The sequence below is a fragment of the Moschus berezovskii genome, chromosome 22 (genome assembly GCF_049115385.1).
Source record: "Moschus berezovskii isolate FMDL1 chromosome 22, NW_MosBer_1.0, whole genome shotgun sequence".
Taxonomy (NCBI): Eukaryota; Metazoa; Chordata; class Mammalia; order Artiodactyla; family Moschidae; genus Moschus; species Moschus berezovskii.
The window spans coordinates 617,244-644,204 of NC_142481.1; the positions used below are offsets into that span (position 1 = coordinate 617,244).

The 26,961-nt window shown below is 43.4% G+C and overlaps 1 protein-coding gene across 2 annotated transcripts; it reads right to left on the reverse strand.

Annotated features, from left to right (window-relative positions):
• Positions 1-1,654: 1,654 nt before the first annotated feature.
• LOC129546365 (uncharacterized) lies at positions 1,655-19,123 on the reverse strand. 2 transcript variants are annotated; one of them, XM_055411258.2, is made up of 3 exons: positions 18,856-19,123; positions 14,933-15,040; positions 1,655-7,389 (listed from the first exon to the last, which is right to left on the reverse strand). In XM_055411258.2, exons 2-3 carry the CDS (start codon positions 14,964-14,966, stop codon positions 4,625-4,627), a joined length of 2,799 nt encoding a protein of 932 aa, XP_055267233.2. In that variant the 5' UTR covers positions 14,967-15,040; positions 18,856-19,123; the 3' UTR covers positions 1,655-4,624. The 2 variants fall into 2 exon arrangements, with proteins under 2 accessions (XP_055267233.2, XP_055267232.2); XM_055411257.2 differs by having other exon boundaries at positions 14,933-15,059.
• Between the last annotated feature and the right edge of the window lie 7,838 nt (positions 19,124-26,961).

A 26,961-nucleotide genomic window follows, 5' to 3' on the forward strand; every position in this document is an offset into this window, starting at 1 on the left:
TGAACTTCTTTTTTTTTGAGGTGGCAGCTGCAGTGGCGGTCTTTGTTGCTTTGTGCTTTCTCTAAGTTGCAGCAAGCAGAGTTGCTCTCTGGTTATGATGAGAGCACTTCTCATTAGTTTCTCTTGTTCTGGAGAACAGGCTTAGTTGCCCCGTGGCATATGGGATCTTCCAGGACCAGGGAATCCACCCCATGCCACCTGCATTGTAAGACCAATTTCACCCAATCTGAAATTGGTGAATTGTTAACCACTGTACCACAAGAAGTCATCTCAGGACTTTTTCAAAATGATGTCTACATGTAATTTTTTATTGCCATTTATCTTGCTTAGTACTAAAGTTCCTGATTTGTGCTTTCTTGTCTGACATTTCTCTCTTAATGATGTAGCTTGGACAACCTAATCAATACCAAGATTGAGTCCTCACTTTGCTCCAAAGACTGAAACTCTTCATTCTTGCCTCAGAGGCTAAGCCTTTGTTCTTTGACTCATCGAGTAAATCTTTGGCGTTTACACCACCCATGTTGGGCACAAGGTGGGGCCTGCCAGCAAATCAAGACTGCATCCTGCCCTCACTGTCCTTCATTGCTCAGGAAACTCCAAGGGCAAGAGGGATCTGTGATTTTGGGCAGCACATCACCTTAGGGATGACCCGTGGTAACCTCACCCCAGGAGAATTGGTTACTCAGCCTGAATGGTCCTACCTAAATTCCCTTGGTGGGTGCCAATACACCTAGGTTTCTCCTGGGTCCCCATTACCACCACTACCTTCCTGCCACCTCCTACTCTACACCATACCTGGCTTACCCTTTTCCCTCTCCTGAGATGCCACCTCCAATCAAACAGGGCCAGTGGTTTGGAGAATGTGGGCCTTGGATAAAAAGGCCACACCAGGTTCCACTGGGGAACTTCCTGGGCTCTAGTTTTCCTGAGAAGTCTCATCAGGGATGGAGAGACCCACAGTGGCCCCATCAACCAACTGGAGTCTCTGAAAAAGCACCCCAAGTGGCGGTGAACTTCACGGAGGGAAATACCTGATGCCATCAGTCAATAATTACAGAGAAAGATGACAAGAACCTCGAAGAGAGCGTTCAGAGTGTAGGAAGCCCATTTCAGGAGACAGTGAGACAGGGAAGCCTAGCGTGCTGCATTTCATGGGGTTTCAGAGTTGGACACGACTGAGTGACTGAACAACATAAGGAACTGGATACTAAGTTTAGTTTTACACCGAACACCCAGAGGACCCAAGCAGAATTTATCAGCTCCTTCCCTGAGTACATCCCACTTTCACAACCTAAGAATTTTAAAAATTGGCAAAGGCTACAAAGCAGGGCTAGGTTTATTGTTTCACTGAATGCCTAGACTTAAGTGATGGGAATAGGGATGCTACACATCTAAAAAAGGCAAATGATACGGTCAGCAATTATACAGATGATATACATCTGGTAAACAGCACATGAAAAATGCTCAAAATCATGAATCTCTAGGGAAAGGTAGTAAAACAAATTGAAAGCTCACTGAGACAGCACTACTCACTTATTAAAATGACTGATATTAATGACTGGTACAGATGTTGAGAAACTGGAATTCCTACAATGCAGATGGAAATGCAAAGGGGAAGTTATTTTAAATGACTTTTTTCGTTTCATCAGGTGCTAAAATTAATCTACCAAAGTGACTCAGACATTGCCCTGAGTTATCAATAAAAGGAACATACATCCACATAAAGAACTGACACAAATGTTTATAGCAGTTTTATTTTCAAGAATGAAAACCTAGAAATAACTTAAACACTCAGAAAAAGATGAATGGATAAACAGTTGTACATCTAAACATAAGAATGATATTCATCAAAAACTAGAGAAGAAATACTTGTATATATCATGGATGAATCTGAAACAATTATGAAACAAAGGAAAACAAAAATAGTAAGCCGTTTATCACTCCAATCAGATAAATTCAAGAAAATGCACATGTCATCTATTCTAAGGGAAAGTACATCAATGGTTATTGGAGAGGTAGGAAGGGCAAGGAGAGGTAAACATACCGTTAACAAATATGGGCATTATCAGGACTCAAGAGGTTCATACCTAGGTGAAAACTTGCTTCAGCATCAGTCCTTCCAGTGAATATTCAAGGTTGGATCCTCTTGCTGTGAAAAGGACTTTCAGGAGTCTTCTCTAGCACATTTGAAGTCATCAATTCTTTGGCATTCTGCTTTCTTTATGGTATAGCTCTCACAACCGTAAGTGACCACTGGGGACACCACAGCCTTGGCTATACACATCTTTGTTGGCAGAGTAATGTCTCTGCTTTTCAGGACATATACATTGGTTTCCCGCCAAGAAGCAATGGTCTGACTTCAAGGCTGCAGTTTGGTGCATATAAATTATACTTTGATATAGCTTTGAAGATAGGATCAAAATGAAAAAAAAAAGACAAACCTGTATGTCCTACTCTTTCTGGAAAAAACCGTTCTGCAACTGTATGCTGAACCCAGCAACACACTCCTCATGTACTCTGTGGATCAGTCTTCTGTCAATGGTAGTGAAGATGGGGACAATGAATTACATTTCTGCCTGAGTCAGCAGGAATGCTGCCTAGATCACAAGAGTCACATCCCCTTTTCCTTTCCTGCCTCTGCAGCAAGGTCCTTGAAGTAAAATTCACTAAAATCAGCATATAAACTGATACTGCACAGTCAATGTCATATAAACATCAGGATGCACTTGTAGCAGAGGCACATTCCATCAAGGTGCCTGCAATTTCCCCCACTTCCTATTAAACCAGAGTTTCTGTATCAATTGTGGTTTCCTTTGGACCCAATGGTCATACAAATAATGAGATTAGTTCAAAGATTTATGGACATCAGGAAATACAGTTCTTTTAGACTTGGAAAACACATACCTTTCAATAGTGCCTCAATACCCTATAATCTCTAATTTGAATAAGGAATAAAGAATAAAGATTTGTGCTGCTCTTCAGTTCAGTTCAGTTCAGTTCAGTCGCTCAGTCGTGTCCGACTCTCCGCAACCCCATGAATCACAGCACGCCAGGCCTCCCTGTCCATCACCAACTCCTGGAATAGACTCAAACTCATGTCCACAGAGTCGGTGATGCCATCCAGCCATCTCATTCTCCGTCGTCCCCTTCTCCTCCCGCCCCCAACCTTTCCCAGCATCAGAGTCTTCTCCAGTGAGTCAACTCGTCGCATGAGGTGGCCAAAGTATTGGAGTTTCAGCTTTAGCATCAGTCCCTCCAATGAACATCCAGGATTGATCTCCTTTAGAATAGACTGGTTGGATCTCCTTGCAGTATAAGGAAATCTCAAGAATCTTCTCCAACACCACAGTTCAAAAGCATCGCTTCTTCGGCGATCAGCTTTCTTCACAGTCCAACTCTCACATCCATTCATGACCATGGGAAAAACCATTGCCTTGACTAGACGGACCTTGGTTGGCAAAGTAATGTCTCTGCTTTTTAATATACTATCAAGGTTGGTCATAACTTTCCTTCCAAGGAGCAAGCGTCTTTTAATTTCATGGCTGCAATCAGCATCTGCAGTGATTTTGGAGACCAAAAAAAAAAAAAAAGTCTGACACGGTTTCCACTGTTTTTCCATCTATTTCCCATGAAGTGATGGGACCAGACGCCATGATCTTTGTTTTCTGAATGTTGAGCTTCAAGCCAACATTTTCACTCTCCTCTTTCACTTTCATCAAGAGGCTTTTGAGTTCCTCTTCACTTTCTGCCATAAGGGTAGTGTCATCTGCATATCTGAGGTTATTGATATTTCTCCCAGCAATTTTGATTCCAGCTTGTGCTTCTTCCAGCCCAGATTTCCTCATGATGTACTCTGCATATAAGTTAAATAAGCAAGGTGACAATATACAACTTTGATAGAAACACTTAAAAAAAGATTCAATTCAGACCAATGGCCCCTCAATTTCCTCCAGTGTCCCTATACTCAACAAGGAAATTGCACATTCCCTGTACATTTATGCCTTCAGTTCAGTTCAGTTCAGTCGCTCAGTAGTGTCTGACTCTCCGCGACCCCATGAATCATAGCATGCCAGGCCTCCCTGTCCATCACCAACTCCCGGAGTTCACTCAAACTCATGTCCACAGAGTCAGTGATGCCATCCAGCTATCTCATTCTCGGTCGTCCCCTTCTCCTCCCACCCCCAACCCCTCCCAGCATCAGAGTCTTTTCCAGTGAGTCAACTCGTCACATGAGGTGGCCAAAGTATTGGAGTTTCAGCTTTAGCATCAGTCCTTCCAATGAACACCCAGGATCGATCTCCCTTAGAATGGACTGGTTGGATCTCCTTGCGGTACAAGGGACTCTCAAGAGTCTTCTCCAACACCACAGTTCAAAAGCATCGATTCTTCGGCGATCAGCTTTCTTCACAGTCCAACTCTCACATCCATACATGACCACTGGAAAAACCATAGCCTTGACTAGACGGACCTTTGTTGGCAAAGTAATGTCTCTGCTTTTTAATATATTACCAAGGTTGATCATAACTTTCCTTCCAAGGAGTAAGCATTATGCCTTACTCTAGGGTAAACTCTCAAATGTTCAAAGTGATTTGCTCTTAAAAGACTTCCTATATTTAGTGCATTCCTAAGGCCTTTCTCCAGTGTGAGCTTTCTTATGACAATGCAGTTTAGTGGTGTTAATAAAAGACTTCCCACATTCACTGCATTTAAAAGGCCTTTCTCCACGGTGAACTCTCTGATGATAATAGAGGCTGTTGCCATAAGTGAAAGATTTCCCACATTCAGTGCACTTATAAGGCCTTTCTCCAGTGTGAGCTCTCTGGTGTACAATGAGATGATTTCTCTGGACAAAGGTTTTCCCACAATCACCACACTCATAAGGCCTTTCTCCAGTGTGAGCAGTCTGATGATAGCGAAGGCCAGGTTTGCTGCTAAAGGATCTCCCACATTCACTGCACTCATATGGCTTTTCTCCAGTGTGACTTCTCAGATGTACACGAAGCTGGTAATTAGTGATAAAAGATTTCCCACATTTGGTGCATTTGTAAGGCCTTTCTCCAGTATGAGTGCTAAGATGATAACGAAGGTAGTACCTAAGGGTAAAGGATTTGCCACATTCACTGCACTCAAAAGGCTTTTCTCCAGTGTGGGCTCTCTGATGAACACGCAGGAGGTAATTAGTGATAAAACATTTTCCACATTCAATGCATTTGTAAGGCTTTTCTCCAGCGTGAGTTTTCTTATGATAGTACAAGGAAGAGCTAAAGTTAAAAAATTTTCCACATTCCCTGCATTCATAACGCCTTTCACCTTTGTGAATACTCTGGTGTTCAAAAAGCCTACACATACTATTATAAGATTTCCCACACTCACTACACACATAAGCATTTTTCCCTGTGTGAACTCGCTGGTGTTTAATTAAGGTACTCCTAAAGGTAAAGGATTTCCCACACTCACTACACACATAAGCATTTTTCCCTGTGTGAACTCGCTGGTGTTTAATTAAGGTACTCCTAAAGGTAAAGGATTTCCCACATTCACTACACTCAAAAGGCCTTTCCCCTGTATGTGATTTCTGATGACGCTTGAGGGTTGACCTAGAAGTGAAAGATTTGCCACATTCACTGCACTCATGAGGCCTTTCTCCAGAATGAACTCTCTGATGATTACGGAGAGAACTGATAGCAGTAAATGATTTCTTGCATTCATTGCACCTTACGTAAGACCTGTCTCCAGAATGAATCCCCTGATGATAACGAAAGCTGAATTTAGAGGTAAAAGATTTTCCACACTCATTGCACCTATATGGCCATTCACTAGAATGAATTCTCTGATGGTAATGAAGAACAGCAGAAGTAATAAAAGATTTCCCACATTCATTGCACTTAAAAGGGCTTGCTCCTGGGTGAGATCTCTGATGATATCTGAGGGAAGGCCTAGAGATAAAAGATTTCTCACATTCACTGCACTCATAAGGTCTTTCTCCTGTGTGAGATCTATTATGACAAATGAATGAGGATCTAGATATAAAAGATTTCCCACATTCACTGCATTTGTAAGGCCTTTCTCCAGTGTGAACTCTTTGATGATAATGGAGGTTATAGCTAGTAGTAAAAGTCTTCCCACATTGACTGCATGCATAAGGCCGTTCTCCTGTGTGAGATCTCTGATGATATTGGAGAGCACTGGTAGAGGTAAAAGATTTCCCACATTCATAGCATTTATAAGGCTTTTCTCCTGTGTGAGACATCCAATGATATTGGAAAGCACTGGTAGAAGTAAAAGATTTCCCACATTCATAGCATTTATAAGGCTTTTCTCCTGTGTGAGATCTCTGATGATTACGGAGGTTGAAGTTAGAGGTGTAGCATTTTCCACATTCAGTGCATTGATAAGGCCTTTCTCCTGTGTGAGATCTCTGATGATTACGGAGGTTGAAGTTAGAGGTGAAGCATTTTCCACATTCAGTGCACTGATAAGGCCTTTCTCCTGTGTGAGATCTCTGATGATAAATGAGGGCAGATCTACATGTAAAAGATTTCACACAGTCACTACACTTATAAGGACGTTCTCTAGAAAATACTCTTTTATGTCCAATGAACACAGAGCTGTGGTAAAAAGACTCTGCACAGTCACTGCACACAAAACTATTCTCTCTATTGTTCAATCTCTGGGGAGAAATGAGGACTGATTTGTGGCTTAAGGATTTTCCACATTTGCTGCACTTCTCTGATCTTGAACGAGTATAAATTTTCTGATCCTGACTAACAGTTGAGTTTTGTCTAAAAGATTTGCCACTTTTGATAAACAAATGAAGACTTTTCCCAAGATGAACTCTCTGGTGCATAATAAATGTTGATTTGTACCTGAATGTTTTCCCACATTCTCTGCACACAAAACATGGCCTTTCAGTGTAGACACTCCAGTCCTGAACAAGTGTGTGTTCAGGGCTGAAGGCTTTTTCGCAATCTCCTGAGGTATGAGGACTTCTGCTTGGTGAAGTTGATCTGCACTGGGTGGCTGTATTCAGCTTCTCCACAGTATGAGTGGCCTGCAGATGTCCCATGCTGGCCAGGATTTTCCCAGAAGTAAGAGGCTTCCCTGACACATGGAATCTGGGGCTCTTAAAAGATAAAGCCTCATGTACACAGCTTCTCAAAGGCATATAAAATTTTTTTGCACACGCCCCACACCTCAACAGTTTTTGGCTGTATTGTGTTCCCTGCTGCTCCACCAACTGGAAAACATATCTCAAGACTGTACTACACTTCTCACAGGGATGGGTCTTCTGAGAAAATGGAGCTTCTGTGGGAGATCCAGTCCATGAGACTCCTACAGGTACAGTTTTTTCACAGGATGTCTCCTCACCTTCTGCTCCACAGCAGCAACCTGAATGCAAAGAAACACTAGTGAAGTGCACGGTGACTTCATAGGGAGGGAGCTAGTTCACCATAAATGTATAGCCATTTCATGTAAGAATGACCTTCAAAGAAATGGGATACTTTTCAAGACTAGGGAGTTGGAAATCAGTTTAAGCAGCAGCTGCTGTGCATTACTGGGTCTGAAACTGGTAGAGACCTCAACAAGAAAAGAATACAAAAATAGAGTGTGACACAAGGAAGAGAAGCAGGGTCTAGTGCTTGTTTCTCTGTACATAGCTTCCTATAGGACCTTTTCTACTACTGATGTGAAGCTCAGTAGAAGGGTGTGATCACGGCCACAAAAATACAATCACAAATTATTTGCTTTTCAAGGTCAATTTAAGCATATATTCACACCTCACAGCATGATGCATGATGGGCAAAGTTCAGAGAATAATAGAGAAAGTGTGGTAAGAGAAATAGGTAAGATCTTGAGTCCAGAGAGGTGGAGATGATCCCTGTGCTGGAAGTCATAGCAGAAATGACAAAGTAACAGAAATGACAAGTCAGCAAAAAGTCAACAGTGGAGGAGTAAAGGTAGAAATGGGATGTGGTTACTGGCAATAGTACCAAAGTTTTCATTGAACAAGGACAGTTTCCTGTTATATTTTTAACAATGCCCTGATGTCACAGTCTCCCCAGCTATAATTCAGCAGGACCAGGCCCATTGAGCTCACCATGCCATGGCTAGAGTCATGTCCATCCCATTATGCACAAAGGATTCCTTTCCCTAAGAAAGTCATAACTGCAATTACTGGGTACATGGAGCACTGAAGGAAAAAAAAAAGAAAAAGGGAAAGGCCAGTACTGTTCCAGAGCAACTCAGCATTACAGCAGACCCAGGAAAGAGCATAAGTTGAGTGACATCAATAAAACAGTAGAATAGGAGATACCACCCTTCACCACCAATGAAAAATAAACAGCTGTCCATGAAGGACATTAATCAGCCTTGGAAGACACTAGAGCCAGTGAAGAACTGACTCTTATATTCATGTATGGATATGAGAGTTGAGCCATAAAGAAGGCTGACTGCCAAAGAACTGATGCTTTTGAATTGCGTTGGAGAACACTCTTGAGAATACCTTGGACTGCAAGAAGATCCAACCACTCAATCCTAGAGGAAATCAACCCTGAATACTCACTGGAAGGACTGATGCTAAAGCTGAAGTTCTAATACTTTAGCCACCTGATACAAAGAGCCAACTCACTGGAAAAGACCCTGATGACGGGAAAAATTGAAGGCAAAAGGAGAAAGGGGCAGTAGAAGATAAGATGGTTAGATAGCACCGCTGGCTCAATGGACATGAATTTGCGCAAACTCCGGGAGACAGTGAAAGACAGAGGAGTCTGCAGTGCTTCAGTCCAGGAGGTTGTAAAGAGTAGGACACAACCTAACTGTTGAACACCACCACCACCACCACCACCACAGTGGAACATAATAAAAGGAAGAAGCACACAGAAAGAATCACTGGGAAAGTGTCTTAAGAGACATCTGGAAATGACTAGGTAATGAGGGTTGGGTTGCCACTGGGCTATTTCTCTCAGCCACAGGGCAGGGGCCACTGCAGTCCCAGTGGCCTCTGCTGCAGAAGACATAGCTGCCTGCTCTACAGAGGACAATGGAACTTTTGCCACTGAGTTATCTGACACTCATGGTCAGAGTGGATGTCCTGGTGAGTATGAAGCTACTGGTCAACACCATCAGTAGGAGCTGTTGTGCTGATCCAGAAGCAGGGCTGCCACACTCCCCAAACCTGTGCCGGCATTCCAGACCCTGACTCCAGCACTACACCATGTACTCCTGTGTCTCAAGCACTAAAAACAACTTTGCTATAGACATGCCAGTTTGACAGAACCACAGCCACTGTCTACATGTGCAGCCAGGCAGATTCCATGGCTGCTTCCTGCACAGCCACATATCTCAAACCAAAGCCAAGGTTGCTGAGGCTATCTAATGACCCAGACCCCAGAACCACTCTCACTCCAAAAGTGCCTGTATATAACATCCCAGGTCTGTGGATCCTCAACAGATACACACACCTCAGACACCAGTGCTACTACAACCAATCAGGTACCCAACAGTCGATAGGGCACCAAGAAGGATCCCCTTGGTGACAAAGTCCTCTGGGAGAAAAAGAGATCAGGAGTTCCCTAGCAGCCTTTTCCACCACTTTGGATACCCTCAGCCTTGCTGATTGAGAAATCTAGATTATCTTTACTGACACTGACTTCAGGTGAAGGAGCTGCACAGAGAAAAACATAGCTGGGCCTTCCACAGAGCCAGAATGGCCACAGCCCAAACTTGAATCCACCACAGACTGAGGTCTTCCCACGCCAAAAACTGTAATGTGAAGCCTGGAAGAAATGACTACACCATCAAATGAGCATAAAGAAATGCAAGGCTACAGGAAACACACAAAAAAATCAAAGAAACATGAAACCAGTATAGAAATACCATAATTTATCAGAAACCACACCTAAAGAAATGGGTCAGAGTTCAAAATAATTGTTGGACCACAGTTCAGTGAAGCAACAACAAACAACAACAATTCAACAAAGTAAGGTCAACAATACATAAACAAAACAAACTGTTTAATAAAGAGACAAAAATGAAAGAGAACAAAACAGACTGGTCATGGGTGCCCTGAGGGACAGTCTCTGGCTGCCACATCCAAGAGCTGCAGGGGACAGGTACACCTTCCACAATTGTCTACAGGTCTCCCTTGGTGGCTCAGTCAGTAAAGATTCTGCCTCCAATGCAAGAGACCTGGGTTCAGTCCCTGGGTTGGGAAGATCCCATGGAGAAGGAAATGGCAACCCACTCCAGTATTCTTGCCTGGAGAATTCCAGGGACACAGGACCTTGGTGGGCTACAGTTCATGGGGTCACAGAGTTGAACATGACTAAGTGACTAACGATACCAGCACTCACTGAACTCATGAAGGCTGGCTGAGAGGAACAGGACTGAAGAATCACCCCACACTTTCAACCAGTGATACTGGAGGTTCTGGTATGCCCACTCTCCAAAAAGGCACTCAGATGGATTCTTAATATGATACAACAGGGAGCTAAGACATATCAAAATAAGAAATGGAACAATACAAGATCATTACATATATTTATAATCAAACACTTTCACGCAGACACAGAACAACTATATCCTCGTAATATCAGTAGAGTGTCAACTGATACATGGGAAAGGCTGTTCCTACATTGACTGTCTTTATTGCACTTATCTTTTAGCAGAATTATTCTACTTGGTCTCCAAAAGAAAACATTCTACTGCACTGAAATAGCACAAACAATTTACGCTTCTACAGTCTGCTCTTACCTATTACCAGAACAGTTTATGTATTCTTACACTTTTGGACTTCTATGGGTATTAAAAACTTGAATAACAAAAGTTATGAGAACCAAGATGGTATATATATGAAGTATACGCCTTCAGTTCAGTTCAGTTCAGTCCCTCAGTTGTGTTTGACTCTTTGTGACACCATAGACTGCAGCATGTCAGGCTTCCCTGTCCATCATGAACTCCCGGAGCCGGTTCAAATTCATGTCCATCGAGTCGGTGATGCCATCCAACTATCCCATCCTCTGTCATTGCCTTCTCCTCCTGCCTTCAATCTTTTCCAGAATCAGGGTCTTTTTTAGTGAGTCAGTTTTTTGCACCAGGTGGCCAAAGTATGGGAGCTTCAGCTTCAGCATCAGCCCTTCCAATTAATATTCAGGACTGATTTCCCTTAGGATTGACTGGTTTGATCCAGTTGCAGTCCAAGGGACTCTCAAGAGTCTTCTCCAACACCACAGTTTAAAAGCATCCATTCTTCGGTGCTCAGCTTTCCTTAAGGTCCTACTCTCACATCCACATATGACTCCTGGAAAAACCATAGCTTTGACTAGATGCACCTTTGTTGGCAAAGTAAGGTCTGTTTTTTAATATGCTGTCTAGATTGGTCATAGCTTTTCTTCCAAGGAGCAAGCATCTTTTAATTTCATGGCTACAGTCACCATCTGCAGTGATTTTGGAGTCCCCCAGAATAAAGTCTGTCACTGTTTTCTACTGTTTCCCCATCTATTTGCCATGAAGTGATGGGACCTGATGCTATGATCTTTGTTTTTTGAATGCTGAGTTTTAAGCCAGCCTTTTCACTCTCCTCTTTCACTTTCACAAAGAGGCTCCTCAGTTCCTCTTTGCTTTCTGCCATAATGGTGGTATCATCTGCATATATGAATTTACTGATATTTCTCCCAGCAACCTTGATTCCAGCTTGTGATTCATCCATCCTGGCATTTTGCATGATGTACTCTGCATAGAAGTTAAATAAATGGAGTGACAGTATACAGCCTTGATATGCTCCTTTTCCAATTTGGAACCAGTCTGTTTTTCTATGTCTGGTTTTAACTGTTGCTTCTTGACCTGCATATAGATTTCTCAGGAGGCAGGTAAGGTAGTCTGGGTTCCCATTTCTTGAAAACTTTTCCGCAGTTTGTTGTGATCCACACAGTTAAAGGCTTTGGCATAGTCAATGAAGCAAAAGTAGATGTTTTTCTGGAATTCTCTAGCTTTTTCTATGATCCAACTGCTGCTGCTAAGTCACTTCAGTCGTGTCCGACTCTGTGCAACCCCATAGACGGCAGCCCACCAGGCTCCCCCGTCCCTGGGATTCTCCATGATCCAACAGATGTTGGCAATTTGATCTCTGGTTCCTCTGCCTTTTCTAAATCCAGCTTGAACTTCTGGAAGTTCATATACTGCTGAAGCCTTGCTTGCAGAATTTTGAGCATTACTTTGCTAGCGTATGAGAGGAGTGCAATTGTGCAGTAGTTTGAACATTCTTTAGCATTGCCTTTCTTTGGGGTTGGAATGAAAACTGACCTTTTCTAGTCCTGTGGCCATTGCTGAGTTTTCCAGATTTGTTGCCTTAGTGAATGCAGCACTTTCACAGCATCACCTTTTTAGGATTTGAAATAGCTCAATTGGAATTCCATCACCTCCATTAGCTTTGTTCACAGTGATGCTTCCTAAGGTCCACTTGACTTCACATTCCAGGATGTCTGGCTCTAGGTGAGTAATCACACCATTGTGGTTATCTGGGTCATTAAGATTTTTCTTGTATAGTTCTTCCGTGTATTCTTGCCACCTTTTCTTAATATCTTCTGCTTCGGTTAGGTCCATATCATTTCTGGCCATTATTGAGCCCATCTTTGCATGAAATGTTCCCTCGGTATCTCTAATTTTCTTGAAGAGATCTCTAGTCTTTCCCATTCTATTGTCTTCCTCTGTTTCTTTGCAATGTATATCCCTTAGGCATCTATTTTTAACTAATGAAAATGAGATGGAAATACAGGAGACGGTTGATTTGCAGGAAAGATACTTAAGCTTCTGTCAAAAAATTATGACTATGGGCTTAAGCTTTTATTGTCTTTTTGTGCTTTGTGTTTTGAATGTTCAAACATATAACTGGTGTATTAAAAGAAGAGTATAAGTATCTGTTGAAAAAGGATAGTATCAGTAATTTTATGATATTAGCAATCTTTTTGGGGGGAGTAATTTTTTCACGGGCTTCCCTGGTTAAAGCGTCTGCTTCCAATGTGGGAGACCCGGGTTCGATCCCTGGGTTGGGAAGATCCCCTGGAGAAGGAAATGGTAACCCACTCCAGTATTCTTGCCTGGAGAATCCCATGGACAGAGAAGCCTGGTAGGCTACAGTCCACGGGGTCGCAGAGTCGGACACGACTGAGCGACGGAACGGAATTTTTTCACAATGTTGTGTTAATTTCTGCTGTACAGCAACGTGAATCAGCCATATGTATACATATATCCCCTCCCTGTTGAGCCTCCCTATTTCTTACCTTGTTTAACTAAAAATCAGTCACTTGGAATTCTGTTTAGATTCAAGGTCCTTGGTACATTCATATGTTATGGCTATTGAAAATCATTCCAAAGCAGCTACATTGGAATATATGTAAGAAATGCTCTGACTAGTCTGAGAAAACCGTACAATAAAAATGGAAATTTCATGTACTTGCAAAAATTCTGAGTTGGTAAAATTACCTTCATCTGTTGGGCATTATGTTTACCTTAGTGATACAATGATGACACTCATTTAAAACAAACAAACAAGAGCTTCCCTGGTGGTCCAGTCTTTAAAAGTCCACCTGTCAAAGATCCCTGGTCCAGGAAGATTCTACATGGCCTGTAGCAATTGGGCCCCTGCACCACAACTACTGAGCCCATGCTCCTAGAGTCTGGGCTCCACAAGAAAAGAAACCACTGCAATGAGAAACCTATACACCATAAGGAAGAGTAGTCCTTGCTCACTGCAACAAAGACCCACACAGCCAAAACTAACCAAATAAAAATGTGTTTTAAAAAAGAAAGCAAATAAACAAATGGACCCAAACAGAAATTCTGCTGCGAAAGAATACAATGAAATAAAGCACAATTAAGACAGTATCAACAGCCAAATTTTATTAAGCAAAAGTAAAAATCTAGGAACTTGAAAACAGGTATATCAATTATCCAGTGAGGAGAAAAAGAGAGAAAGATGAAGTGAAGAAAGCATACATGGATTATGAAACATAAAGCAAAACATTATTTGTATTTTCAGAGTCCTGGAAAGAGAAGACAGAGACAAAGGGGTAGCAAGCACATTTAAAGAAACGATGATTGAAAACTTTCTAACTAGAGAGAAAAGAGTAGACATCCAGATACATGAGGCTCACAGGTTCAATCAAAAACTTCATTGAAGCATATTATAATAAAATGGTCAAAAAGCAATTACAGCGAATTCCCTGGAGGTCCAGTAGTTAGGACTGGGCACTTTCACTGCTGGGGCCTAAGTTCAATCCCTGGTCAGGGAACTAAGATACCAAAGCCTCGAGGTGTGTTCTGGGAGCGGGGATGGGGGTGGGGGGGAATACATACTAGTCATAAAAAGAATGAAGTAATGCTATTTGCAGCAACATGGATGAACCTAGAAGTTATCATACTAAGTGAAGTAAGTCAGAGGAAAACAAATATATGTGATATCACTTATATGTAGAATCTAAAAAAAAATAGTACGAATGAACTTTACAAAATAGACAGACTCAGATAAAACAAACTCATGGTTACCAAAGCAGAAGTGAAGGAGTGATAATCTGGGATTACCAGATGCACACTACCATGTATACAATAAACAATGATTTACTGTATAGCTCAGGGAACCATATTCAATAACTTATAGTAAACTATTTAATGGAAAAGAACTGAAAACACATGAATGTATACATATATATGTATAACCAAATCACTTGCCCTATGAGAGTTCAGTACAGCAAGGATTGGGGCTGGAGAGAAAAGAGGGCAGTGCCAACACCCCAGCCTTCTACCTACCACAACTATACAGAAAACTGGGGAAACCAGCAGTGCCTATACCATGTGAGGACAGAGCACCACCTTCAGAAAGGTGGGGTGAGGCAGGATACAGAGCCCAGCCCAGGTCACTGGGGAGGCTGAGTCTTACCCAGTGAGGATATAAGTGTGTAGTTCTCCAGCATCACATCCAGATACAGGCGTCTCTGAGTCTTATCAAGGAGCCTCCATTCCCTCTGGGAGAAGCGCACAGCAACATCTGGAAAGGTCACACCACCCTGTCATGAAGGGGACAGATGAAAGCTTGAACATTATCTCTTTGAGAACCCACAATCCATCTCTGCACACATCCATTCCAGACATTCTCCACCAGAGCTCCCAACCTGCGAGAAGATGCCAGGCCCTGTGCAACAGATGCCGCTGTCTCCTCACAGCCCATTAACCAATGCATTTAGCCCTCAGCAGTCACTGGGTGGCAGGGATGGTGGTGCACACAGATGCCATCTAAACTCTGGGCTTGGCCTGCAATGTCCTGTCCTTCCAGTCAAGCAATTCCCCTGGTGACTCTTAAATTGTGGGAAACCAAACACAGACAAAGATAAGCTCATGCTTCACCTGCAACCTCAACACCAGGGCCTGGCGGTTGGGGCATGGGGGCATCAGCTCACACTTTCTCTCTATGTGCACATCATTCTATAGGTGGCAGTTCTCTCACAATTTCAGACCTCACAGTTGCACTTCCACAGCACTGCCATCTCCCTGCACCACACCACAAAATTCTTCCTGAATATATGTGTACATCTGGTGCTTGGCATCCAGAAAATGCTTGAAAAATTAAAAGATTCACTACAACCTCACTCCTCTGATGACTCTAACGCCAAACGAAGCCACAAATACTGCTTAGAAAAATCTCGCCACCTGCCACCAGTCCTTCCTTCCATATTTGCCACCCTAAAACCAGACGTGAATTTCACATTCCCACAACTCTCTTCAACTTCTTTACTGCCAGCTTTGCCCTTTCAACCACCACAACACTCGTCTCTCCACTCAACCTTTGTAAAAAACCCAGCCCTAAAAATCTCCCCACAAGACATCACTTCAGTTCAGTTTAGTCAGTCGTGTCCAGCTCTTTGCGACCTCATGGACTACAGCACGCCAGGCTTTCCTGTCCATCACCAACTCCCAGAGTGGACTCAAACTCATGTCCTTTGAGTTGGTGATGCCATCCAACCATCTCATCCTCTGTCATCCCCTTCTCCCACCTTCAATTTTTTTCAGCATCAGGGTCTTTTCCAGTCAGTCAGTTCTTCGCATCAGGTGGCCAAAGTATTGGAGTTTCAGTATGAGTCCTTCCAATGAATAGTCATGACTGATTTCTTTTAGGATTGACTGGTTTGATCTCCTTGCAGTCCAAGGGACTCTCAAGAGTCTTCTCCAATACCACAGTTCAAAAGCATCAGTTCTTCACGGCTCAGCTTTCTTTATAGTCCAACTCTCACATCCATATATGACTCCTGGAAAAACCATAGTCTTGACTAGATCAACCTTTGTTGGCAAAGTAATGTCTCTGCTTTTTAATATGCTGTCTAGGTTTGTCATAGCTTTTCTTCCACAGAGCAAGCATCTTCTAATTTCATGGCTCCAGTCACCATCTGCAGTGATTTTGGAGTCCAAGAAAATAAAGTCTGTCACTGTTTCCATTGTTTCCCCATCTATTTGGCATTAAGTGATGGGACTGGATGCCATGATCTTAGTTTTCTGAATGTTGAGTTTTAAGCCAGACACAGTGACTCACAAATGACATCTGCCCCAGACCTTATCCACTAGCAAGACTAAAACATCCTAGATCCCATCAAAATTCATCACAAAATCCTGAAGAAGCCATATAGTACTAAATAAGCAGCAGTCCCAGCCTCACTGCCTTCTTGTCTCAATTACTCCTGAGTCTCCTCAGCCATTTTTCTTCCACTCATCTCACACAAGCCTTGGCCACCTGCCAGGTTGACCTCTCTTACAGTTCCCACTGCCACTTCTCTACCTCACTTGGGTTTGTAATGCCCACAAACATATCCAGGCCCTGAGCAAAAGAACCACTCCTCAGGACACACCCATCTTTCTGACCTACTTTCATGCCTACTATAACCTGCGTTCCCCTCCTAAATGTGATCCACATCTCCACGCTGCTCCACACAACAGTCATCACTTTTGAAAATTTCCATTCCTGAACACCTTCCCAGTTTTCTAGACCTGCCTAGTCAACTGCCCACTCGTTGCCTACACTCAGTCTTCTCTGAAACATCTCAGTCTCTTAACAGAGCAAAAACAAACATAATATTTCCAAGGAAAATTAATCTGCTGCTAAGGTCCCCATCCAGTTGATGGGCCTTCCTTCAACTACTAGGGCCAAAACCCTGAGGGTCATCCCTCGCTACTTTCTTTCTGTCACCAACAAGACCCACAATTTGGCTTGGCCCGTCTCCAAAAATGGATCTAGAATTCCTGACACATGGAGGGCAGTCCCTCTGGTCCACTGAATACTCAACTAGGCTACCGCAATTAATCATTCCATGCTTCCTGCTGCCCTCCCCCTCCCCATTTACTTCTATAGTCTGTTCTCTTCTCTGCAACTAGTTGGAGCGTCTTTTGATTACAGTAAGACTACCTCCTACCTGTGATTCAAACCTCGCATTACTTGTATAACAAATTGCCAACTTATCAGGCAGCAACACTGCAGGCCTGACTCTGGACCCGCCGCATCTGGCTTCTAAAGGAAAACAGAGAAGTTGTACTGGGGTTCTGGCTAGTCCGACCTACAAGCCTCTGCATTTCGGGGTCCCTCCGTCTGTCACACTCTCCTATTCTCCACCACGTGGTCAGAAACGGCCTGACGACCGCCTCACCATCCTGAATCCCAGGGCCTGAGCTGCGGGCAAGTGAGCATGGGACCCAGACTTAAGTGTCTGGTGCAGCGTGGGCTTCCCAAGGTGGCAACAGTGGTAAAGAATCCCCCTGCTCAGGACTGGTGCACTGGGATGACCTGAGGGATGGGATGGAGAAGAGGTGGGAGGCGGGGTTCAGGATGGGGACACATGTACACCCATGGCTGATTCATGTAAATGCATGGCAAAAACCACTACAATATTGTAATTAGCCTCCAATAAAATAAATAAATAATTTTTTTTAAAAAAAATGTGTTATAACTCAGAAAGCCTTTTCTATGTCAGAAGTTTGGAACTGGGAAAAAAAATGTATTAAATATAGCCTCTTTCTTTCCTTCCTTAGAACAGCATGGAGTAAGAGGCAGACTGCTTGAGATTAAATTCTAGGGTACTGTACACCAGCTATGAGTCTCTACAATGTGTTTAATACCTCTGTTATAAAGTTTCCTCCTCTATAAAAGTTACCACCTACTTCACATGATTACTATTAAGGTTAAATAACATATATTGAGGGCTTAAAACAGTTCTTGGTAAGCACTGTGTGTTTACTGTTATTTTTGTGACCGTTATTACTACCATTGCTATTTACATATTCTAGTCCCTCTGCTCAGGATGAATTTTTTTTTCCTTCACTTGGCAAAATACTTTTCATTTTTCAAAACATGACTCAAAAAAACTGTCCTGTACTTTTAAAACAATGTCCTTTTTCAGTGCTATCATAACAATCTTTATATCTATAATTAACAAAATTATACTAAAATTATCTATTTGAATGTGTTACGCCTGTACACACTTGCCTCCTTCCTCCCCACTAAATTCCTGAAGAATAAGTATCCCTTCTCCATTTGTTCCCTAGAACTGATGCACAACTTATGTATCAGGGATCCACCCCGCCCTCCAAAAAAAAAAAAAAAAAAGAATCCACCTGCCAATGAAAGAGACACAAGAGACGCGGGTTCGATCCCCGGGAGTAGGGCATGACAACCCACTCCAGTATTCCTGCCTGGAGAATCCCATGGACAGAGGACATGGAGGGTTACGGTCCATATGGTCGCAAAGAGTCGGACACGACTGAAGCGACTTAGCACGCACGCAAGGGGCGAGGAGGGTGAGGACCGGGAGGACGAGCGTTTACCTGAGGTGGGTCCCAGAGCGCCGCCGCAGCCATCGAACTCCGCCTAGAGAGGGACGGGAGTGTCGGTCCTTATCCCGAGTCTGGCGAGTGCAGCGGGGACAGAGCCTCCTCTCGGACCCTCCCGTCCCCGACCAGCGAGCCAACGGGAGAGACGCAAAAAAAACGGGGTAACAAGGCTGCCTAGGCGGGTGTCCCCTTCTCCCCTCACCATTCCATGAGGACAACCATACCCGACGGAGCACAACGGTTTCCTGGGAGCGTACGCTGCTCCAACGGATCCTCTAAGCAAATTGAGCGCTAGGCGAGGAGACCGGAAATCCCTCCCCTGACGCGTGCTCATTGGGGAAAAGTCTTCATCCTCATCCCTCATTGGTTCAACGCTGGTGTCGCTCTGCCTAGGCTCTTCCTGGTAGCGTGGTTCTGGGTGCTCTGGAGACCCCAGGAAAGGGTGTTTGCCATCCTTAACTTCTAGAGCATTTCCTGTCAGCTACCCGGAAGAATGCGGGGAAATGGTTCTCCTCCCCAGAGGGAGGAGCTTTATTCCTTAAAGACGTGAAGAAACATTAATTTAGACTCCTCCTAAGCTCATTCTGCTCTCAGAGGACAAGTCTATTATTTTAGACTTTTCCAAATTCTGTTACTGTGGGCAGACAACGTTGCCCACATTCCTGATCCCATCCAGTTCTAAAAGAATCAAAGCCACAGCCACTGCTGCTGTTCCCCAAAGGTGTTCCCTGAGGGGAAATGAGGATGCAGACAGGCAGGAAGCATTCTGTGCCTGGGACAATGACCCTTAATAGTTAAGATGCATATCTAAGGACTAATGTTAAGAAGCCCAGATTCTTGCATCCTCTCATACACAAAAGAAAAGCGCTAAAATCATTAACTTGAGTTGTCTGTTCTTTGTGATTATCAGTGATCCCTTAATGGTCAACTGCCTGTTTTTTCCAGAAAAACAAAAACAAAAACCACCTCTCTATATCCCAGCTTCTCCCTTACCTCTATGGAGCCGTTCCTCAGAGCTGTGTGAGAGATTGTTAGTAGAGTTAAAATTCTGAGTAACATCCCTGAATAGAACAACTTGGAATTTTAGGTTGTGTCTTCCACTTCAATCCACAACTGAGGTATGAGGGACATCATTCAGTAGAGCCATTCAGGCATAAATGAGTCCATGGGTTGCTAGAAAATTGGTTATTGCTCTCAAATGTTTGTAGCCTGAAGCATTAGACTCACTTTTCTGAGTTTCAGTGTGAATCGCTAGGAATAATAAAAAAGATCCCTTCCAGGTCCAGACTGGCAAGAAAAAAAAAATGAACTGGGTAAATTTTGAAAGTTTAATTGTCTTTATTGGTTGGTTCACGAATTAAGCATCAACCCCTCTAGCGAGCATGGTGGAATTCTGAAGGGCTACAAAGAGGAAAACGTTTTTTAAAGTAGGAAAAGGTAGTCATTAATAAATAGGATGATTTCAGGCTTAGATAACTAACCTATGGAGAATGGAAGGGGTCTAGGTGCCAAATTACCTCATCTTCCTTTGAGGGTGATGGAAAGGGCCTCATGTGACATACTACCTCATTGGTAACAACCAGAAAAAAAATTTTTTTTCAAACTTTAAATTTTTTGTTTTGCTTTAGGGTGTAACTGATTAACTATGTTGTGGTGAAGAGGGAATTCATAGGGCCTGGACTCCATCTTAGGTCTGTTCATGATGATCATGCTTGGCCACCTCTCCAATGGACCCTGAACTCTGTGCTTAGCGCCTATGGAAACTACAATAGAAAGATAAGACCCCCCCCCCCCCTTTAGACAGGGGAATCTTGAAGATCATATCCAGGTTCAGTTCAGTTCAGTTCAGTCGCTCAGTCGTGTCCGACTCTTTGCGACCCCATGAACCACAGCATGCCAGGCCTCCCTGTCCATCACCAACTCCCGGAGTTCACTCAAACTAATGTCCATCGAGTCGGTGGTGCCATCCAGCCATCTCATTCTCTGTCGTCCCCATCTCCTCTTACCCCCAATCCCTCCTAGCATCAGACTCTTTTCCAGTGAGTCAACTCGTCCCATGTTATCACCTAAGAGAAAACATATTCTAATCACTCCTGCCTCCAGACAGGTCATAAACTTTCTGTGTCTATCGGAATGTAATCACAGGCTTATTGATTGTTAACTGTTTGAACACTTAACACATGAATGATGGGGTTATTGTGATTGTATTTACCCTTGCTTTGTTTTATGTAAGTCTCAAGGAAATGGGGTGGTTGGTTCAAAGTACACATAGGCTATAAAAGATTTTCACAAATGGTGGTCGTGGTCCTTGGCTAAGAGGAGACTCTGCCTTTGGCCTGCCAGTGTAATAAACTGCACTCCACTATCTGCATTGTGCTTCTGAGTGAGTTTGTTTCCTGGAACGTGTGGCTGTAACAGTGGTAGTTTCAGGTGAACAGTGAAGGGACTCAGCCATACATATACATGTATCCATTTTCCCCCAAAACTCCTCCCATTGAGGCTGGCACATAACATTGAGTAGAGTTCCATGTTATATACAGTAGTGTTAAGGGAAGCACACTGACTGAAACAGCCCACCCTGGTCAGGCCCTTTAGTAACCATTGGCATGAGTTGTTTTATGACAGGAGATCCTGGTACGGAACTAATAAGCCACCACCAACCAGAAGAGTTCGGGAAAGGTCAAAAGGAGACACCGCGTGTCCGTTCACTTTCCAGAATCCCTCTCGCTAGCATCCATCTTGGCTGAGTGATGCGTGCACCACCAGGAAAGACTCTGAATTAGAATGATTGGCCAAAGACAACCTGGAAACAAATCCCATCACCATAAAACCCAAGATTGCGAGCCACTGTGGCAGAGCAGTTCTCCTGGGTTCCCTTACCCTACTGCTCTCCACCCAGGTGCCCTTTCTCAATAAAACCTCTTGCTTTGTCAGCACAGGTGTCTCCTCGGACAATTCATCTTGTTAGACAAGAATCCAGTTTCGGGCCCTGGAAGGGGTCCCCCTTCCTGCAACAGAAGGTATTCATTTCAACCAGAAAATTCTTGACTGATTAGTTAAGGCTACATTTCCAGAGACAGTTGAAGCATCTATTAGGTTAGGTATTAAGGTCCGGTTTGGTGTCATGGCCTATCATAAGTAACTTTGTATTGAGCCTGTGGTTTTCTTCTGAACAGATGGGGGGTCACCCTGAAGTTAACAACCAGGTCTGCTTCTGGTCCTACACAAAACCTCTCTCTTGCCTGCACAGTTAGGAATTTTCTCATTCAGTGAGGAACATTTTTATCTATTGTAATACTTTTTATTCATATCCCCAGATACATGCAGTTCCTCTGAGCAATCAAACAAAACGCAACTTGACTGAAGTTGTTTTGGGCACTACATCAGTTCAGTTCAGTTCAGTCGCTCAGTCGTGTCCGACTCTTTGCGACCCCATGAATCACAGCACGCCAGGCCTCCCTGTCCATCACCAACTCCCGGAGTTCACTCAAATTCATGTCCACAGAGTCGGTGATGCCATCCAGCCATCTCATTCTCTGCTGTCCCCGTCTCCTCCCACCCCCAATCCCTCCCAGCATCAGAGTCTTTTCCAGTGAGTCAACTCGTCGCATGAGGTGGCCAAAGTATTGGAATTTCAGCTTTAGCATCAGTCCTTCCAATGAACACCCAGGACTGATCTCCTTGCAGTCCAAGGGACTCTCATGAGTCTTCTCCAGCACCACAGTTCAAAAGCATCAATTCTTCAGTGATCAGCTTTCTTCACAGTCCAGCTCTCACATCCATACATGACCACTGGAAAAACCATAGCCTTGACTATATGGACCTTTGTTGGCAAAGTAATGTCTCTGCTTTTTAATATACTATCTAGGTTGGTCATAGCTTTCCTTCCAAGGAGTAAGTGCCTTTTAATTTCCTGGCTGCAATCAGCATCCGCAGTGATTTTGGAGCCAAAAAAAAAATAAAGTCTGACACTGTTTCCACTGTTTCCCCATCTATTTCCCATGAAGTGATGGGACCAGATGCCATGATCTTTGTTTTCCGAATGTTGAGCTTCAAGCCAACCTTTTCACTCTCCTCTTTCACTTTCATCAAGAGGCTTTTGAGTTCCTCTTCACTTTCTGCCATAAGGGTGGTACATAGAAGCTTTGATTTTCAGTTGGAGTGCATGTGCAAAAGGGAGCATCTGAACCCTGAAATAAAAGGGTTTCTGAACCCCTGGATCTCATCTTCTAGGTAAGGTCATTATTTCTGCAAGCCTTGGTGTAACATTATGTATGTGGAGTTGAGATTATCTCTGAAAAACTGTCGCAAAATGTGCATTTCAAAAAGTAGTTAATAATCTTTATGTAGTTCTTTAAAGATACTACGGGGCTTCCTTATTGGTTCAGTGATAAAGAACTTGCCTGCCACTGCAGGAGACTTTGGTTTGATCCTGGGCTCAGGAAAATACCCTGGAGAAAGAAACGGCAACCCACTCCAGTATTCTTGCCTGGGAAATCCCATGAACAGAGGATCCTGATAACAGTCCACAGGGTCACAAAGGAGTCAGATACGACTTAGTAAGAAACAACAAAGATAGTAGCAGAAATAGCTCTAAGGACAATTCAGTATAGACTGAAAAAGCTTAAGACCTCAAGGTTTGGAGGAGGCTCTGTGAAGTCAGGAAATACCGAATCAAGCTGAGCATGTGATTGTCTTAAACTTTGGCCATTGTGTTAATTTTGTCTCCAAAACGTGATTCTTCTTCATCCCTGAAAACATGGAGCAATACTACTTTGCAGTGAGAGTTAAAGAGGACATTAAGAGTACTTGGAATAGTAAAAATAAGAGGGAAACTGAGGTATCATGTGTCATGGTCTGGGCACGGGTTGGAAAAGAATTTCCAGACAACGTCCTTAGTCCAATTTTATACCCAGGGTACAAGGAGTGGGATAGGGGATCTTGCAGGTCATTTGTTGATTGGATGAGACACATATACTGAGTCGGTGGTGGGGAGGGGTGGGGGTGGAAAATAAGGCAAATATCTTCTCCCTATGGTGTAGGAGGGGAAACGGGTTATACTGTTCCATTAATAGCTACAACATAGGAGAGGGAAGGACAATAAGGGTCTGGTTTTTCCATTCCTGCCCTCCAAGACCCTCCTTGGTTATCTGCTCTTTCATCCTTGGGTCACCACATCATGTTTATTCACTGCTCTAACAAATGATCATTGGGCACACACTTGATTTTCAGGAACTTTTTCTACGTGCATGGGAGAAATTCAGGCACAGGAGAAACAAAGAGCCCTGCTTTGGTGCAGCTTCTATTATGTTTAAAGAAAACAACAAGAAACATAACATAAGAGATACTAAATTACATAGTATGTTAGAATATGGTAGGTGCAATGGAAACAGAGGTGGTATTGCTGAGCAGAAGAGATGGGATGTAATAGTAAGACCTCCTTAATAAGAGCACCATTGAGCAAGAATAGAAAAGGCAGAGGCACCAGAGATCAAATTGCCAACATCCGCTGGATCATGGAGAAAGCAAGAGAGTTCCAGAAAAACATCTATTTCTGCTTCATTGACTATGCCAAAGCCTTTGACTGTGTGGATCACAAGAAACTGTGGAACATTCTGAAAGAGATGGGAATCCCAGACCACCTGACCTGCCTCTTGAGAAACCTGTATGCAGGTCAAGAAGCTACAGTTAGAATTGCACATGGAACAACAGACTGGTTCCAAATAGGAAAGGGAATACATCAAGGTTGTATATTGTCACCTTGCTTATTTAACTTATATCAGAGTACATCATGAGGAACGCTGGGTTGGAAGAAGCACAAGCTGGAATCAAGATTGCCGGGAGAAATATCAATAACCTCAGATATGCAGATGACACCACCCTTGTGGCAGAAAGTGAAGAGGAACTCAAAGGCCTCTTGATGAAAGTGAAAGAGGAGAGTGAAAAGGTTGGCTTGAAGCTCAACATTCAGAAAACAAAGATCATGGCATCTGGTCCCATCACTTCATGGGAAATAGATGGGGAAACAGTGGAAACAGTGTCAGACTTTATTTTGGGGGGCTCCAAAATCACTGCAGATGCTGATTGCAGCCAGGAAATTAAAAGACACTTACTCCTTGGAAGGAAAGTTATGACCAACCTAGATAGTATATTAAAAAGCAGAGACATTACTTTGCCACCAAAGGTCCATCTAGTCAAGGCTATGGTTTTTCCCGTGGTCATGCATGGATGTGAGAGTTGGACTGCAAAGAAAACTGATCGCCGAAGAATTGAACTGTGGTGCTGGAGAAGACTCATGAGAGTCCCTTGGACTGCAAGGAGATCCAACCAGTCCATTCTAAAGGAGATCAGTCCTGGGTGTTCGTTGGAAGTACTGATGCTAAAGCTGAAACTCCAATACTTTGGCCACCTCATGCAACGAGTTGACTCACTGGAAAAGACTGTGATTTTTGGGAAGGATTGGGGGCAGGAGGAGAAGGGGATGACAGAGGATGAGATGGCTGGATGGCATCACTGACTCGATGGACATGAGTTTGAGTGAACTCTGGGAGTTGGTGATGGACAGGGAGGCCTGGCGTGCTGTGATTCATGGGGTCGCAAAGAGTCGGTCACGACTGAGCAACTGAACTGACTGAACTGAGCAAGAATAAGCCCTGTGGGTTTTTATGTCATTGCTGTCTGTTAAAAGATAAGTGTCCTGCATCAAGATTTTGAAGAGATCATTTGAGCAAACATCAATTCAAACTGGACAGCCCCAAACCTAACTAATGGAAAGGATTTTAGAGAGCAGGAAAGGAAGCAAAGTAAGGAAATAATTCCACTGGTTGTAGCTTAAGGAACAGCCTTATTTGGGAAAATCTAAGCTGGTGTTTGTGATTAGTTATTCTTAAGTTTCTATTTCTCTCCTTGGAGGCATTTACAAGAATTTACTCTGACTCAAGTTTTGTTTTGCTTACAAGGCAGTTAAAGCATTGGAACCAACTCCGCCTGACAGCTTTCTTGTTTAATTACACTTCCAAGCAAAAGAAGCAAGTGGCTACATAGCTTCAGTGTGTGGTGCTCACACAGTGGTCCTCGGCAGTAGAGGTCTGGTCCTTTTTTTTTTTTCGGTCTGGTCCTTTTAGCCTCGAGCCCGCTTGGATCACTGCAGAGACTGGCGGTGGAGGAGAGGATGTCCATTAGAAACCTTAACTCTGCTGCTCTCTTAACTCTTAACCTTAACTCTGCAGATCAACAGCCCCATGGTCCGGGGCTGGGAGGGAGGCAGCCTGGCCTTCCTTGAAAAACTTCTCACAGTTTCCTCTCTACACTGACCCTGCACATCAGCGTCACCTAAGGACCCATTAGAAAAGCTAATTCTCAGTCCAAAACTCAGACACCTTGGGACCTAGGTCCATGTATCAGTACTTTAAGAAGACTTCAGGTGATACAGATGCATATGTTAAAAAAGAACAGGCCCAAAATAGAGTAATTTACTCCTTATGACAGGAAACCATGACTTAAGTGCAGTTTTGGCCTTCTAAAGAAACTTAATCAACGACTCCAGAATTTTCTTGTTGGCAGTCATGAGGTAATCATGACTAACGCCATGTCACTAACGCCCTCTCCATCCCCCACAGGAAGAAGAGCAATCTACCTGATAAAACCTCTACTATTCCCTTCCTCCCATCCCACCCCCAAGATATTCTGTCTCTAAAGTAATCTTTTTCTTTTGTTGATATCATCCTTGCCCCGCCCTTCATCTCATGTTCCTTTTTGTACAACCCATCAGACTATCCTTTTAGTTGCTACGTGGGTCATGATTGCCTTATAAAACCAGTTAGGTCTCCAAAGAAGAATTGTGTTTATTAACACAAGTAATAATATAACAGGAGGGAAAGAGGCAGGGCACAACTTCTGAAAGAATGACATAGCCCAAGTGATCCAACATAAACCGATTAGAATCAAATGGGACCAAGATGGCAGACAAGACTAGACCTTGATCCTCGATCAGCAAGTGAAATGGCACATGCAGAGGTGCCATGACAGTTCCAAGGCACTGTTAAAAGACCAAGGAGTGGGCAGTGGCTCATAGCCTAGAAATCTCCTTCCCTTCCCAAA